At 59.7% G+C, this 16969-nt stretch overlaps 1 protein-coding gene across 8 annotated transcripts in view; it reads right to left on the bottom strand.

Moving 5' to 3' along the window:
- Positions 1-16969, bottom strand: part of TBC1D14 (TBC1 domain family member 14) — a 105539-nt gene that overhangs the window by 69399 nt on the left and 19171 nt on the right. Inside the window, exon 1 of one of the 8 annotated variants that reach the window (XM_029062372.2) lies at positions 16036-16154. The exons of 4 other annotated variants lie outside the window; for them this stretch is intronic. In XM_029062372.2, the coding sequence (XP_028918205.1) occupies positions 16036-16079 (44 nt within the window). In that variant the 5' untranslated portion in view covers positions 16080-16154. Of the gene's footprint in view, positions 1-11074; positions 11092-16035; positions 16155-16969 lie in introns of those variants that run through there. 3 more of the 8 variants (XM_039911948.1, XM_039911947.1, XM_039911944.1) reach the window with 3 other exon arrangements.

Below are 16969 nucleotides of genomic sequence, written 5' to 3'. Positions count from 1 at the left end.
CGAAAGCACCGGACCAACACGAAACAAACCCTCTCCTCGTTTGTAAACCGTGCCCCTCGTGCCCGATTAGACCGTGAGCCCGACACTGGGCGGGGACCGTCTCCATCTGGTGCCGAACTGTCCATTCCAAGCGCTCGGTGCGGTGCTCCGCGCATAGTAAGCGCTCAACAGATACTACCGAATGAGCGAACAGGTCCAGCTCTTGGCCCCAGGCGCCTCGAACCGGGCTCTGCACGCACCAAACGTTCAGACAGATCCCATCCGTCGGCCGAGGGGGGTGGGGGGGAAGGGGGGGGCCCGACATTCCCGACGCTCCTCAGCCGGCCAAAGACCCGGGCCGCTCCACTCGGCGGCCCCGGGTCACCGGCCCCACCGTTTCGACGGCAGCCCGGCCCCGTGAACTTCCCATTCCTCCGGGTTTTACAGGGCGAGGAAGGGAGGCCTCTCGGGGCGTAGCGCCGCCGTGTCGTCACTCGACATCAAAAGCGACCGCCCGGGAGGGACGGTGAAACGAGCCACCCTCCACCCGATTCGACCGGTTCGACCGCCCCGGGAACGGGCGGCCGGGACGCTCCGCGGCTCCGCGGGAGCGATCCCGGAAGAAGAAAGTATACCCGATCGTTTTTCAGAATAGGCCGTCCGGATCCCTCACCTTCGAAGCGCAAAAATACGGAGGGGGATCGCAGAGGTTCCCATCGGGTGTCTGGGTATCTCTGACCTTCCCCGGCGGCCGTGCAAGGTAAACAGAGCGAGACTCGGACCCTTTTAGGTTCTCTGCAGATCTAAGGTCTCGGAGGCCCGTGAGAATAACGGTAATACTGGTGTTCGTGAAGCGCTTACTACGGGCCAGGCACTGTACTGAGCGCTGGGGAGGACACGGGCAAATCGAGGTGCCCCGTGCGGGGCTCACGGTCTCGATCCCCACTTTACAGATGAGACCCAGAAGAGAAGTGACCTGCCCAAGGTCACGCAGCAGGCGGGTGGCGGAGCCGGGATCAGAACCCGTAACCTTCTGACTCCCAGGCCCGGGATCTACTACGGAGCCTTTCCGGCACAGCGGAGCAAGAGTTTGAATCCCCCTCTACCCTGATTTTTCCCTCTCAGAAAAAAATATTAATTAAAAAAAAAAAAAAAAAAAGGCACCTGGCAGGTAAAAGGGATGTTGGGTTTTAAAATGCTACCTCACTAGTCCGGAGAATCTGGAGAAGCAGCGCGGCTCAGTGGAAAGAGCCCGGGCTTAGGAGTCGGGGGGTCATGGGTTCGAATCCCGGCTCTGCCGCTTGTCAGCCGTGTGACTGCGGGCGAGTGGCTTCACTTCTCGGTGCCTCAGTTCCCTCATCTGTAAAATGGGGATGAAGACCGTGAGCCTCAAAATGGGACAGCCTGATTCCCCCGTATCTACCCCAGGGCTTAGAACAGTGCCCGGCACATAGTAAGCGCTTAACAGATACCAACACCACGATCAGTCGGGACTACGGAAACCATTTTCTCTCGGGCCACTTCGGAACCGCGAGCGGCTACGGAGGCACGAGAAGCGTCTGCATTTTCGAGACGCGGAACCGGAAAGGCATCTTCCGGCTGACCATTTTAACGGAAGAGCGTTTCCTTTCGAAAGGATGCCTGCCTTCGGGACTCCGCCCTGAAAACCAGGAGCAATATTCATTGGGGGGGGGGGGGCAATAAAAAAAAGAAGCACCTCCCGCTTCTCTACGACTTCACAGCTCAAGCACTTAGTACAGTGCTCTGCACGCAGAGAGCTCAAAAAAAGAAACCCCCCAAACCCACCACTGCTCTCTTTCCAACAGGATTTATCATGTCCTCGTTCCGGCAGCGCCCCGTCACAGACCTGTCTATTAACGGGAGGAGGGAGGAGGAGGCCATGGCTTCGAGGGGGAGAAAGACGAACGGAGGAAGAGCCGACCGCGGTTATTCTTCTGACGGCGGGAGTTCACCGTTCTCCAGAAATCCTCGGGCGGGGCGGGGGGGAGAGGGGGTAACCCCTAACCCCAAAAAACCGTCGACGGCTAAAACTGAAGCTCCGCCTTCAGAAACCCTCCCGCCCCTCGGAGGAGCTTGGCCAACCACCCCCTTGAGAGGTGGCGGGGCAAAAGCAAATGGGAGGGCGGAAACTTCCAGTTGGGAGTCCCTCCCTCCGAGCGGGGCCGGGACAGGTGGGGAAGGAACGGCTCATTTCCCCAAGGGGGGAAACGCCCGGGCCCCGAACGCGACCCGGAGGAACGAGACGCGGATCCTCCGGGTTCCGGACCTAGACGGGAGTCTTAGACAATCATAATGACGACGGTATTTCTCGAGCGCTTACTGGGGGCCGAGCCCCGTTCTAAGCACGGGGGGGGGTGGGGGGGGGGTGTACGAGGTGACGGGGTTGTCCCACGCGGGGCTCACGGTGACTCACGAGGTGACCGAGGCCCGGAGAAGTGAGGCGAGTTGCCCAAAGTCACACAGGCGGCGGGGCCGGCATCGGGACCCACGACCTCGGACTCCCGAGCCCGGGCTCTTCCCGCCGAGCCACGCCGCTTCGGACGTGGTAAGGCCGCGTGACCTGGCGGAAGGAGCCCAGGAGGGGAAGTTGAGACCCGCCTCTCCCCGCCGCCCCCTTGGTATCCGTTAAACGCTCACCGTGTGCCGGGCACCGCGCTAGGCGCTGGGGCGGATACGAGAGGGTCGGGTTGGACACAGTCCCCGTCCCCGACGGGGCTCATGCTCTTGATCCTCGGTTTGGAGATGAGGGAGAAGCCAAGTGACTCGACCGAGGTCACACAGCAGACAAGCGGGGGAGTCGGCATTAGAAGCCAGGACTCCCAGGGCCGGGCTCTATCGGTCGGGCCGCGCTGTCTCTCGGGAGTTTTGGTCCCACTCTGCCGCGGGCCTGCTGGGCCCCCTCGGGTGAGTCGCTGACCTTTCTGGGCCTCACTTCCTTACCTATAAAAATCAATCAAAGGTACTTGAGGGTTGAATGGGTACAGCTCACTGTACTAGGCCCTTCGGGGGACGGGGTACAACAGGGCGGGTAGACACGTTCCCCGCCCGCCGTCCGGAGGGGGAGACCCCTTAAAATGAATCACGGATACGTGCGCAAACGTCAAGGGGCGAGTATCGAGTAGCAGTAATATTCACTAAGCTCTCACCGGGTGCAGAGCGCCGGACTGAGCACTGGGAGAATACACACAAACGGGAATTGCCCATTTCCCTCGGGCGCTTACGAGGGTACAGATGTCCGACCTGCCCGAGGGCTCGGCACGTAAGCGCTGACTGAACGTCACAACGCTGACATTTCATCGTCCGCCCCTTGACTTCCCTGTCGCCGTAAACAACGGCACCACCCTCCTCACTCGTTTGTATTTGTATTTGTTCAAGCGCTCGCCACGGGCCGGGCACTGTGCTAAGCGCCGGGGTGGCTCCAAGCAAATGGGGTCGGACGCGGTCCCTGTCCCGCCTGGGTCTCCGACCCCGCGCGGCTCAGTGGAGAGACCACGGGCTTGGGAGTCAAAGGTCACGGGTTCGAACCCCGGCTCTGCCACTTGGCAGCCGCGTGACCGTGGGCAAGTCACTTCACTTCTCGGTGCCTCAGTTCCCTCATCTGTAAAATGGGGATCGACACTGTGACCTTCACCTGGGACAACCCGATGACCCTGTATCCACCCCAGCGCTTAGAACAGTGCTCCGCACGTAGTAAGCGCTTAACAAATACCAACGTTATCATTATTATTTTACAGATGAGGTCACTGAGGCCCAGAGACGTGAAGGGCCCCGCCCGAGGTCACCCGGCAGACGAGCGGCGGAGCCGGGATTAGAACCCGCGACCTTCGGACTCCCAGGCCCGGGCTCTGGCCGCTGGGCCGCGCTGCCTCACCTCGGCACCGTCCTTGACTCGAATCTCTCGTTCTAACCTCCCATGCAGCGTCACCAAATCCCGTTGGTTTTCTCATCCCGGTATCTCTAGGATCCACCCTTTCCTCCCGCTCCCTTGCTGCTCCAAACACTCATTTCCCACTTGACCGACTCCACCGGCCTCCTCGCTGCCCTCCCTGCCTCCTCCTCTTCTCCCTCCAGTCCGTATCTCACTCCGCCGCCCGGAGGGCCACAGCCCGCCCTCCCCTCTCCATCCGAACCCGTCTCGCCTTACGCCGTCGAGTCGTCTCCGACCCACAGCGACGCCGCGTCTCTCCCGGGGGGCCCCGCCTCCATCCGTCGACCCCCGGCGTTTTCGCGGTCGACCGTCGACTCCTCCCGCGCGACTCCCCGCCCTCGACTCTCTCCCGCGCCGCTTGCTGCCCAGCGCGGGGGAGTTCTGACCCGGAGCCGACGGGCCTGCCGCTCGCCAGCCGCCGCCCGGGCCGGGAGCGGACCGGACGGGCCCCCGCCCGGCTCTCGCTCCCGTAGCCGAGACCCGTCGAGGACCGGGAACTCTCCGGGTGTGACCCTGAGAGGGGCCGTCCAGACCGCTCCCGTAGTAATCCAAGCATTTATTCGATTCCGCCTTACCTGCCGCGCCAAGCCTCCGGCTGACCTCCCTGCCCGTCGCCACTCTGGCCCACGCTTCACTCTGCCGCCGGATCGTTTCTCCGACGGAACCGTTGGGGACGCCCGGCCGTCGCCCACCCGCTTCCGCATCCGACCCCGAAACTCCTTACCCTGGAGCTTTAAACCCTCCGATCGACTCGCCCTCTCCTACCCTGCCTCTCTGACCTCCTCCGACAAGGCAGCCCACACGCTTCGCACCTCATCCGTGTCTTCCAACCCCTTCCCGCTCGGAGCCGAACGACGATCACTCCCCGCACCTCCAAAGCCTTAGTAAAATCCCACCTCCTCCAAGAGGCCTTCCCCACCTAAACCCTCACTTCTTCTCCGACTCCTTCCTGGGTCACCCTTGTATCTCTACCCATCAGTCGCCCCACAGAGAGAGACAGACAGAGGGAGAGCGCGCGGGTCTGTGCGTCTCTCCCCATCCCTAATTTATTTCCTCGGATTAACGTCTCCCCCTAGACTCTAAGCTCCTTGTGGACAGGAGACTCGTGTCCCGATTCCGTAGTTTCCCAAGCGCTCTCCACGCAGTAAGCGCTCGATAGACAGAGTCGATCGATCGCTGCCCGGATCATTTTTTCTGCAGACAAGCGGAGTCCGTGTGTCCTCCGCCGCCCTTCATAAAGCCTCCGATGACTCCACATTAAACGGAAATTAATAATAACGGTGGTATTTGTTAAGCGCTCACTAGGTGCCGAGCACTGTCCTAAGCGCTGAGGGAGATACAGGGTCATCGGGTTGTCCCGCGTGAGACTCACAGTTGATCCCCATTTTACAGAGGAGGGAACTGAGGCCCAGAGAAGTGAAGTGACTCGCCCACAGCCACACAGCTGACAAGTGGCGGAGCCGGGATTCGAACCCATGACCCGGGACTCCCAAGCCCGGGCTCTTTCCACTGAGCCACGCCGCTCCTCTAATAATAACGTTGGTACTGTCAAGCGCTCACCATGTGCCGAGCACCGTTCTAAGCGCTGGGGGAGACACAGGGGAATCGGGTCGTCCCCCGTGGGGCTCACGGTCTTCATCCCCATTTTACAGAGGAGGCAACTGAGGCCCAGAGAAGTGAAGTGACTCGCCCACAGTCACACGGCTGACAAGTGGCAGAGCTGGGATTCGAACTCATGAACCGCTGACTCCAGAGCCCGGGCTCTTTCCACTGAGCCACGCTAATTCCTCCTCACCACCGGCTCCCCGGCCCTCCTGCTTAACTCGCTGATTTCATTCATTCATTCATTCATTCATTCATTCAGTAGGATCTATTGAGCGCTTACTACGTGCAGAGCACTGGACTAAGCGCTTGGGATGAACAAGTCGGCAACAGATAGAGACGGTCCCCGCCGTTTGACGGGCTCACGGTCTGATCGGGGGAGGCGGACGGACGAGAACGGTGGCGATAGAGAGAGTCGAGGGGAAGAACGTCTCGGAAAAACAATGGAAAAATATGGAACGCTTCACGAATTTGCGTCATTTCCCACCAGAACCCGACTCCTACCCACCACGTGAACACCGAGGAACGGGGAAAAGGTTAAATCTCGTCTAACCCGTCGCCGACCCCGAGCCCACCTCTTCCCTCAGGTCTGAAACTCCCTTCAAGTCTGCCCGTCCACATTCCCAACCTGCAAACCCCTCCTTTAAAAAAAGATGATGATAATAATAACAATAATAAAATCCTGGTCCAAGAGGCCTTCCTAAACTAAGCCCTTTTATTCCCCCTCCGCATCAACTACGGCCTTGGCTACGTACCCCTTAAATACTTTCGCATTCACCCCGGTCTCACGATACTCGTCAGGCGCTACGGGTCTCCGCCCGAAGGAAGCGATCCCATTTATGAAACGCATTTATCGTCTCACACCCGTTCACTCGGTCGAATCTACCGAGCGCTTACTGGGTGCGGGGCACAGTTCTAAGCGCCTGGGGAAGTACAACACGATGATTAACGGCGACATCCCCTGCCCGCAACGAGCTCGCAGCCTAGCGGGGCGAGACAGACGTCGAGAGAAATAAATAAGATGACGGGCACGGACAGAAGCGCCGCGGGTCTGCGAGAGGGGGGAGGAGCAAAGGGAGCGAGTCAGGGTGACGCGGAAGGGAGGGGGAGATGAGGAAAAGTCCCCGCCAGACTCTGATTTTGTTGCGGGCAGGGAATGTGTCCGCCCACTCTACCGTACTGCGCTTCTCCCGACCCTCGGGACTCTACTCGGCACGCGATAAGCCCTCGATAAAGACCACGGACGCTAACGAGTCGGCAAGACGCGCGCTCTGCCCACAAGGAATTCGGTCTAGAGGAGGAGAAACGGTCAATCGCGGATATACGCACGAGAGCCGTGGGGCTCGATAAAAACCGCCGACTGAGGTCCACCTACATGCCGCCGTTCATAAATGCATAAATGAGAAGCAGCGTGGCTCAGTGGAAAGAGCCCGGGCTTTGGAGTCAGAGGTCACGGGTTCAAATCCCAGCTCGGCCACTTGTCAGCCGTGTGACTCTGGGCAAGTCACTTCACTTCTCGGCGCCTCAGTTCCCTCATCTGTAAAATGGGGACCGAGACCGCGAGCCCCACGTGGGACAACCAGATTCCCCTGTGTCTACCCCAGCGCTTAGAACGGTGCTCGGCACATAGTAAGCGCTTAACAAATACCAACATTATTATCATAAATGGACGAGGTGAGTTTTGAGGGAAATTAAAGCACGCCTAACAGGACGCGGACCCAAAAGAGAGGAAGAAAAACACCGATGGCTTTCAGAGGGATCAGCCGAAAGACCGGGTTTACCACGCCACGACCGGACGTTTGAGAAGAGCCGCCGGGTCTCAGAGAACCGTCTTTCCTCTCGCTGGTTCGCTCCTTCAGAAGTGATTCAGCGGGATGCAACGGGACTCCGATAACATCGCTTTTCACACCTAGACGCCCAGCGAGCAGCTACCCATTATAAATCAGTTCCTGCCTTCGGGGTCCCCTGAAACGACCCGGGGTGAGGTCCTCCACCTCTGCGATGGATTTCCGAATCCACGTAGCCGGAAGAGGCTCGCCTGGACGGTAATTCCCAAGTCCGGACCGCTCTGAAACGGAGCAGGGACAGAGACGACGAGGTCACCCCGACGGCCTCGCCGACGGCTCGGCTAGGTAAAGCCAAGCGGGCGGGTGGGATTACCACTCGATGATAATGTTGCTATTCGTCAAGCGCTTACTATGTGCCGGGGGTAGATTCAGGGCAGATACGGCCACGTGAGGCTCACAGTCTTAATCCCCATTTTACAGCTGAGGGAAGTGAGGCAGAGAGAAGTGACTTGCCCAGTCACACAGCTGACAAGGGGCAGAGCTGGGATTCGAACCCATGACCCCGCCTCCCAAAGCCCACGCTCTTTCCACTGCTCCTTCTAGTCAAAAACTTCCATTCCTCAGGCTGGTTCGGTGGGAACCCCGAGTATTTTCAAGACCGGGAAACTCTTTTCTAAGACGTCATTCACGTTTCTCACGCGCCTGGCAAAAACAGCCGTATCTGGGATTTATTTCTGGGCCCGGTACTCGTCGAGGAGCAAGCGTGAGGCACTGTTCTGAGTACTGGGACGGGGCCGCGGCCCACGTGGGGGGCTCACGTTTCCCAGCGGGGGCGACTGAGGCCCGGAGAAGCGAAGGGACCCGACCGAGGTCACGCGGCAGACGGGCGGCGGGGCCGGGATGAGAAGGCGGGGCCTCCGACTCCCGTGTCCGGGCTCTTCCCGCTGGGCCGCGCTGACGGTTTCCTCCCGGCTCTCGGATGCTTCCTCCGAATCGCTCACGGGCAAAAACAACCCCCCTGCGTTGCCACCCTCAAAAGGACTCTGGCGTAAACGTCGGCAGGCGGTGAAATGGCCAGACAGCGGGAGGAAGGGGAGGGGCAGCGTGGCCCGGTGGCTAGAGCGGGGGCCCGGGAGCCAGAAGGCCATCGGCTCCCGTTCCGCCTCCGCCACTCCTCTGCCGCGTGGCCTCGGGCGGGTCGCTTCGCTGCCCGGCGCCGGGCTTGGGAGTCGGAGGTCACGGGTTCGAAACCCGGGCTCCGCCACTCGGCGGCTGTGTGACCGCGGCGAGTCGCTCCACTTCTCGGTGCCGCAGTTCCCTCATCTGTAAAATGGGGATTGAGACCGTGAGCCTCACGGGGGACAGCCCCAGCGCTCAGAACAGCGCTCCGCACGTAGCGAGCGCTTAACAGATACCAACATCATCGTCATTCCCTAGTAAAACGGGGGTCGAGACCGTGAGCCAGGGCCCGCGTCCAACTCCATCTGCTTGGATCCACCCCAGCGCTTAGAACGGTGCCTGGCACACAGCAAGCGCTTGACGAACGCCATCGTTATTATCGTAACTACAAATAGGCCTTGACTGGAGGCAGGGGCTTCCTGCAGTCAGGCTTTCTTCCTCCCCCCCACCTTTCTCTCTGTTTTTTCCTCTCTCTATTTTGTTCTCTTTCGTCTTTCCCTTTCTCTCTATTCCGTTCTGTTTCTTTCCCTTTCCTTCTTTCCCGCTTTGGGTTTCTCTCTCTCTCTTTCTCTTCGTTTCTTTCTTTCTCTTTCTCCTCTCACCCACCCGCTTTCAGGCACGACCGGGCACACGACTCTCCCACGGCGCTGCGCGGGAGCCTTTCGGGGCCACAGCCTATCACTACGGCAATCGATCGACGGGACTTACTGAGCGCTCACTGCGTGCCGCGCCGAGCGACCTGCGTCGTTCTGCTTTGTTTTGCTGCCTCTCTCCCCCGTTCGGACCGTGAGCCCGTCGTTGGGCAGGGAGGGGCTCTATCCGCTGCCGAATCGCCCATTCCAAGCGCTTAGTCCAGTGCTCTGCACACGATAAGCGCTCAATAAATACGACTGAATGAATGGACGCAGCACACCGACGGTTTGCGAGAGTTTAATACGACAGAGTCAGCAGACACGCTTCCTGCCCGTAACGACGATAATCATGTCGATACGTGTTAAGCGCTTACTTCATCGATTAGACCGTAAGCCCGTCCAACGGCAGGGACCGTCTCTATCCGTTGCCGACCTGTTCATCCCAAGCGCTTAGTCCAGTGCTCTGCACACAGTAAGCGCTCAATAGATACTATTGAGCGAACTGAATGAATGAAAGGGTTGTCCCCCGTGAGGCTCACAGTTAATCCCCATTTTACAGGGGGGGGAACTGAGGCCCAGAGAAGCGAACTGACTTGCCCACGGTCACACACGGCTGACAAGCGGCAGAGCCGGGAATCGAACCCGTGACCTCCGGCTCCCAAGCCCCGGGCTCCTTCCACTGAGCCGCGCTGCTTCTCTACGAGCTTACCGACCGTCGGCGGCTGGGGAAGGAAGGAAGGGGTCCGGAGATGCTTCCCCGGCGCTCAGAACGGTGCTCTGCACATAGTAAGCGCTTAACAAATACCGACATTATTATTATTAAGGCATTAAAGGAAAAATGAAAATCTAAAAGTTAAAATGGGAGGTTACAAAATTTTAACTAATGCCAAAGGGACGGTCACCAAAAGCCCCTTTCGTGCCAATAGCCACCTGGGATACTTTGAAGGGGTTTTTTTTTTTTTTTTTTCTTTTATGGTATCTGTTAAGGGATCATGATGTGCCAGGCACCGTACCGAGCGCCGGGGTGTGGAGGCAAGCGGATCGTATCGGACGCTGCCCCCGTCCCACGTTGGGCTCGCGGACTTAATCCCCATTTTCCAGATGGGGGAATCGAGCGACTTCCCCGAGGTCACCCGGCGGACAAGTGGCGGAGCCAGGATTAGAACCCATGACCTCCTGGCTCCCGGGGCCGGGCTCTATCCGTTCATTCATTCGATCGTATTTATTGAGCGCTTACTATGTGCGCAGCACTGGACTAGGCGCTTGGAATGGACGATTCGGCAACAGATAGAGACGGTCCCTGCCCTTCGGTGGGCTTACGGAGAAGCAGCGTGGCACGGTGGAAGGAGCCGGGAGTCAGAGGTCGTGGGTTCTAAGCCCAGCTCCACCGCCTACCTGTCAGCTGTGTGACTCTGGGCGAGTCACTTCACCTCTCGGGGCCTCCGTTCCCTCATCTGTAAAATGGGGATCAACACTGCGAGCCTCACGTGGGACGACCTCATTGCCCTGCATCTCCCCCGGCGCTCAGCACGGTGCTCGGCACACAGTAAGCGCTTAACAGACACCGACGTTATTATTATTATTGTCGTCGTCAATCGAGATCCAGCCACCACGCCGCACCGCTGGACTTCTCCCGAAGTGCCCGAGCCTACTCTGAAATATCCGAGGAGGGCCGTACCTCTAACTTCAGCGTTCCGACGGCAGCTCGGGACGACGACCTTTTCAGATTCAAAAACGACAACAAAGAAACCGAACAGAAAACCTTCGCCCTTGCTTTCGCTTTGCGACGGGTCAGCGGATGCCAGAGATCTACCGAGGTCCCCGGTTTCGCAACCCGGCCGACGTCAGTGGCCTCGCGAGGCTGGTGGGAGTGACTGAATTTGTAAATACGTCCAGTTAACCGAAAAGAAGAAGAAGAAGAAGAGCGGCATCTGTTAAGCGCTTACCGTGTGCAAAGCGCCGTTCTAAGCGCCGGGGTCGATGCAGGTAGTCGGGTCGTCCCACGGGGGGCTCGCAGTCTCGGTCATTCTACGGACGGGGTCACCGAGGCCAGAGAAGCGAAGCGACTCGTCCGAGGTCACACGGCCGACGGGCGGCCGAGCCGGGATTCGAACCCGTGACCTCTGACTCCCAAGCCCCGGCTCCTTCCACCGAGCCACGAGCGACACACCCCCTCCTCGTGTCTACAGAGATCCCTGTGACCCATCTCCCGAGTGGTCAGTGAGTAGGCTACGTGCTTAATAACTATTAACTGGACAGTGCTTAATAAACATTAATCCAACAGCTTCACAGAAAGAGGCACTCTTCTTTTCTTTTTTCGGTGCTCGGGGGTGATGTGGGATGGGGAAGGAAAAGGAGGCGCGCACGGAGCGCGTGAACTGGCCCGGGGAACCGCCCCGAGAGCCGAGAGATGTAATAATAATGTCGGTATTTGTTGAGCGCTTACTGGGCGCGGGGCACCGTTCTAAGCGCCGGGGGAGATACGGGGGAATGAGGTCGCCCCACGTGAGGCTCACAGTCTCAGTCCCCATTTTACAGATGAGGTCACGGAGGCACAGAGCTGTGAAGTGACTCGCCCACAGTCACACGGCTGCCGCGTGGCAGGGCCGGGATTCGAACTCATGACCGCCGACTCCCAGGCCCGGGCTCTTGCCGCTGAGCCGCGCTGCTCTCTCTGCGTTTTGACTGAAGCAGCAACTTCAGTCTCCTTCAGCTGGGAGAGAGAGAGAGTGCACGGGTTAGCCCCGGAAATCAGGAGACAAAAGGGGAGAAATACAGTTCCCGGTTTTAAAAAGACCCCGTGCCGCCCCTCGCTTGGACGGTGAGCCCGTTGGGGGGGGGGGGGGCGGGGATCGTCTCTATCCGTTGCCCAATTGTACCAGTCCAGTGCTCTGCACGCGGTAAGCGCTCCAGTCATTCGTTTATTCATTCAAAGGTATTTACTGAGCGCTTACCGCGTGCAGAGCACTGGACTAGGCGCTTGGAACGGACAATTCGGCAACAGAGAGAGGCCATCCCCGCCCACTGACGGACTTACAGTCTAATAGAGAGGCAGCGTGGCTCAGTGGAAAGAGCCCGGGCTTGGGAGTCGGAGGTCGTGGGTTCGAACGCGGGCCCCGCCACTCATCGGCCGTGTGACCGAGGGCAAGTCACTTCACTCCTCTGGGCCTCAGTGACCTCATCGGGAAAACGGGGATGAAGACCGGGAGCCTCCCGTGGGACGACCCGATGACCCTACATCTGCCCCAGCGCTTAGAACAGTGCTCTGCACATAGTAAGCGCTTAACAAATACCAACATTACCGTCATTACTGGCGGCCGTGTGAGACCGTGGGCGAGTCGCTTCACTTCTCGTAGTAAGCGCCGAATACCAACGTTATCATCATTATATCAAAGGATGGGTTCGAATCCCGGCTCGGCCACTCGTCGGCCGTGTGACCGTGGGCGGGTCGCTTCACTTCTCTGCGCCTCAGTGACCTCAGCTGTCAAATGGGGATGAAGACCGTGAGCCCCGCGCGGGACGACCCGACGACCCCGTATCTCCCCCGGCGCCTAGAACGGTGCCCTGCACGTAGTAAGCGCTTAACAGATAGCGACATTATCATTATCGGAATCGTGACTGTCGACCCACAGGCCTTCCCAACCACAGCTCCCTTCCTCACCTGGACCCTTACAAACCCCGGGAGGCTACGGGGCCTCCTCCCAGACGAGAGGGAAACGCGCCAAAAAGGCCCGCTGCCGTGCGCCGGAGAAATCCTTAGCGTTTCTCCGGCCTCCCCCCTCATACGTTCCACTCGGGCTAGGGTCCCTCCTGCTCTCCTAGCCGCTCGAAACGGCTAGGTTATCCGTCCCGCTCCGGGAAATTTCTATTCTGACTTCCCGAGTCGAATCCGGCTTCTATTTTCCGAGACAAACTCCCTCTGAGAGCAAGCCAAGATAGACGGCCGTGCCAAAACCCTCAAGGAGCAGCGACGGTTCGCCGACCGGCTCAGCTCGGTCGCCTAGCGGAAGACGAGCCACACGGCAGAGATCTTTCGTCGCCGGGTCTTTTGGGGTGCTTGGCTGTTGTTGCTTTTTTTTTTTTTTTTTTTTAAACATCCCCTCCTTTTCTTACATCCTCCCCTAAGGATCGGAGCTCGTCCTTCAGCTTCCCTTCCGCCGGCCGCCTCGCGACCGTTCTCGGCGTGGCGGGCGGAGGCAGGAGAAGGGAAGGAGGTCCGTCCGTCCCGTTACCCGTCAGTCGCTCGGGCGAGGGGATTCGGGGGGGCGGGGGGGTTGGCCCACAAATAGTCAATTATAGGATTACCGATCAAGGGTATTGACTGAGCGCTCGCCGGGTGGCGAGAGACCGTACCGAGCCGTCGGGACGACGCGGTCGGCGGACGCGCTCCCCGCCCGCAACGGGCTTGCGGTTTCGGAGGGGAGACGGCGACGCAGACGATTTCTCGTTGGGGGAAAAGAGGGCTTCATCGGAGGAGGCCTCTCGGAGGAATTCTCTACGGGGGACGCGGCCGAGAGACAACGGAGCGGTGGGCAGAGCGCGCGCTGGACGGCCAGGCCTTCCGCTCCCCGGGCCCTCTGGGATTCAGCAGGGAATCGGTTCCGCTTCGGTTCTGGCGGTGGGCCTTCGGTAATAACAAATAACGGAATTTGTTCGGCGCCTACCACGTGCCGAAGAGCCGTTCTACGCGCCGGGGGAGATCCAAGGTGATCAGGTTGCCCACGGGGGGCTCACAGTCTTCATCCCCATTTTACAGATGAGGGAACTGAGGCCCAGAGAAGTGAGGCGACGTGATGACGTTGGTATCTGTGAAGCGCTAACTGTGTGCCGGGCACCGTTCTAAGCGCTGGGGGAGATTTACAGGGCGGTCCGGCTGTCCCACGCGAGGCTCCCAGTCTCGATCCCCATTTTTCCAGACGAGGTCACCGAGGCCCAGAGGAGTGAAGTGACTCGCCCACAGTCACCCAGCTGACGAGTGGCGGGGCCGGGATCGGACCCCCCCGACCCCCGACCGCCAAGCCCGTGCCTACGAAGCCTCAGCCGTCGGTCCGTCAACTGTATTTCTCGGGCTCTCACCGTGTGCAGAGCACTGGAACTAAGCACTGGGGAGGGTACGACACATTCATTCATTCAATGGCATTTACTGAGCGCTTACTGTGTGCGGAGCACCGTGCTGAGCGCTTGGAACGTGCGAGTCGGCAACAGACAGAGACCGTCGCTGCCCGACGACGGGGGGGGGGGGGGGGGGGGGGAGGGGGAGACGGACGACAGAAAGAAGCAAAACAAGTAGACGGGCATCAATCGCGTCCGTATAAATACAGGGCACTCCATGATAACTCACGAGGCACAAACACCCACCCTGTGCGCCCGTCAAAGGGCAGGGACCGTCTCTATCTGTTGCCGACTTGTTCATTCCAAGCGCTCGGTACAGTGCTCTGCGCAGAGTAAGCGCTCAATAAGTACTACTGAATAGAGACCACCGAACCAACCTCCACCCTCGCCGCCCCCGCGAGCGGCTAGTACAGTGCACCGCACCGAACGGCTGCTCAATAAATGCGACTGCCACCAGAACGGTCCCCCAAGTTCTCCCTTCAATCGGGCAGGAGCACTGTGGCATTCACCGTAATCATCATCATCATCATCATCATCATAGTATTCATTAAGCGCTTACTAGGTGCCGGGCACTGTACTAAGCGCCAGTCACTCCTCCGGGCCCCCGTCCCCTCAGCTTGAGAACGGGGATCAGTGGGAAGCGGCGCGGCGCGGCGGAAAGAGGCCGGGCGTGGGAGTCGGGGGTCGTGGGTCCGAATCCCGGCTCCGCCACTCGTCGGCCGTGTGACTTCGGGCGGGCCGCTGCACTTCTCTGGGACTCAGCTACCTCATCCGGAAAATGGGGATGAAGACCGTGAGCCCCACGGGGGGCAACCTGATCTCCACCTCAGCGCTCAGAAGGGTGCCTGGCACATAGTGAGCACCTAACAGATCCTATTGTTATTGTTATTATTGTTAAGACCATCGGCCCCATGGGGGACATGGACCGTGCCCACGTCGTTTAGCTTGTCCTCACAACCGTCCCTGGCACGGAGAAACTGTTTAATACCTCCCGACCTCCCCACGGAAAGGGGGGCCGTGCTAAATGATAATGACGACGACGACAATAATAATGATAACGATAATGCCATCTGTCAAGCGCTTACTACGTGCCAGGCCCTTTGCTAGGCGCCGCGGGGGTGGGGGGGGGGGGGAGATACGAGCCGAACAGGTCGGACACAGTCCTTCCTCCGTGTGGGGCTCACAAGTCTCAATCCCCAGGATGGTAATGATAAGGCAATTTCTTAAGCGCTTACGGCGTGCCGAGCACCGTTCGAAGCGCCGGGGGAGATACGAGGGGATCGCGTCGCGGCCCGCGGGGCCCGCGGTCGGAATCTCCGTCTTATAGACTCGGCCAAAGTCGCACAACAGACGGGACTTGGAATCCACGACCTCCTGACTCCCGGACCCGGGCGCCACCCGCCAGGGCCGCGCTGCTTTCCGTTCACGCTCACGAAAGCCCGCCGCGGCCCCGACCCCGGCAGGCCCAGGGAATCGCTTGGATTCAAAGCCCCTTCCTCTGCGGAAACGGGGAGAATCGTCCGGGAGGGGGTAACCGGAGAACAGCCTGAAAGTCCCTCCTGGCGGAGAACGGGGCGGCCGCCGGTGACCATCTGGGCCGTCCCGCCCCTAGATCAGGCGCGATCCGCCGCTACGGCGTAACGGGCGTCCGGCCCGTCTCCCCCGAGGGACGGTGGGCTCGCCCGGCCCGACGCGCCGAAGCCGGCCGCTCGACGGGATATCCGCACTCAGACGGAGACCGGGTGGGCAACGGGAAAGAGTGCGCGGCCGCGGGTCAGGAGGCCGGGGTCCTGACCTCGGTTCTGCCACTAGCCGTCCGCGGGGCCTCGGGTGGGTCATTTTCCTTCACTCATCCGATCGTCTCTGCGCTAAGCCGTCGGGAAGGTACAGTCGCAAACGGTGACGCCCCCTGCCCGCAGCGAGCTCACAGTCTACAGCGGGGGAGACAGACAGTACAAATTAATAAAATCGCCAAATCGCCGGCGTGGGCGTAAGCGGCGTGGAGCTGGGGGGCGGAGGAGCGCAAAGGGAGCCAGACCGCGAGCCCGTCGTGGGCAGGGATCGTCTCTAGTTGCCGTACTGGGCTTTCCCAGCGCTTGATACAGTGCTCCGCACGCAGTTAAGCGCTCAAGAAATACAACCGAGTGAACGAACGGAAGGACGACGGGCACCGTCCAACCATGATCTGGAGCAGCGCGGTACCTTCTCGTCCTCGGGAATGAAGACGGGAGGAGGAAGAGATTTCAGGCGGCTCAAGACGCGGAGAGAGAGAGAACGCATTTTTTAAAAGTTTCACGAGACAAGCAGCGTGGCTCAGTGGAAAGAGCACGGGTTTGGGAGTCACGGGTTCGAATCCCGGCTCTGCCCGCCTGTCAGGTGTGTGACCGCGGGCGAGTCACTTCACTTCTCTGGGCCTCAGTGACCTCATCTGCAAAATGGGGATGAAGACCGTGAGCCTCACGTGGGACGACGTGATGACCCCGTACCTCCCCCCAGCGCTTAGAACGGTGCTCCGCGCATAGTGAGCGCTTTGACAGATACCAACGTTATCATTATCATCTTTTGGATATCTGTCAGGCGCTCGCCACGTGCCCGGCGCTGTCCTAAGGGCTGGGGCAGACACAGGCTAACGGTGCTGGACCGAGTCCCTGTCCCACTGGGGGACTCAGAGTTTTAATTTCCAATTTTCAGGCGAGGGAACTGAAGGACAGAGAAGCGACTCTCCCGAG

The sequence above is a fragment of the Ornithorhynchus anatinus genome, chromosome 4, assembly GCF_004115215.2.
Source record: "Ornithorhynchus anatinus isolate Pmale09 chromosome 4, mOrnAna1.pri.v4, whole genome shotgun sequence".
Classification (NCBI taxonomy): domain Eukaryota; kingdom Metazoa; phylum Chordata; class Mammalia; order Monotremata; family Ornithorhynchidae; genus Ornithorhynchus; species Ornithorhynchus anatinus.
This window is presented reverse-complemented; position numbering and strand designations above follow the sequence as displayed.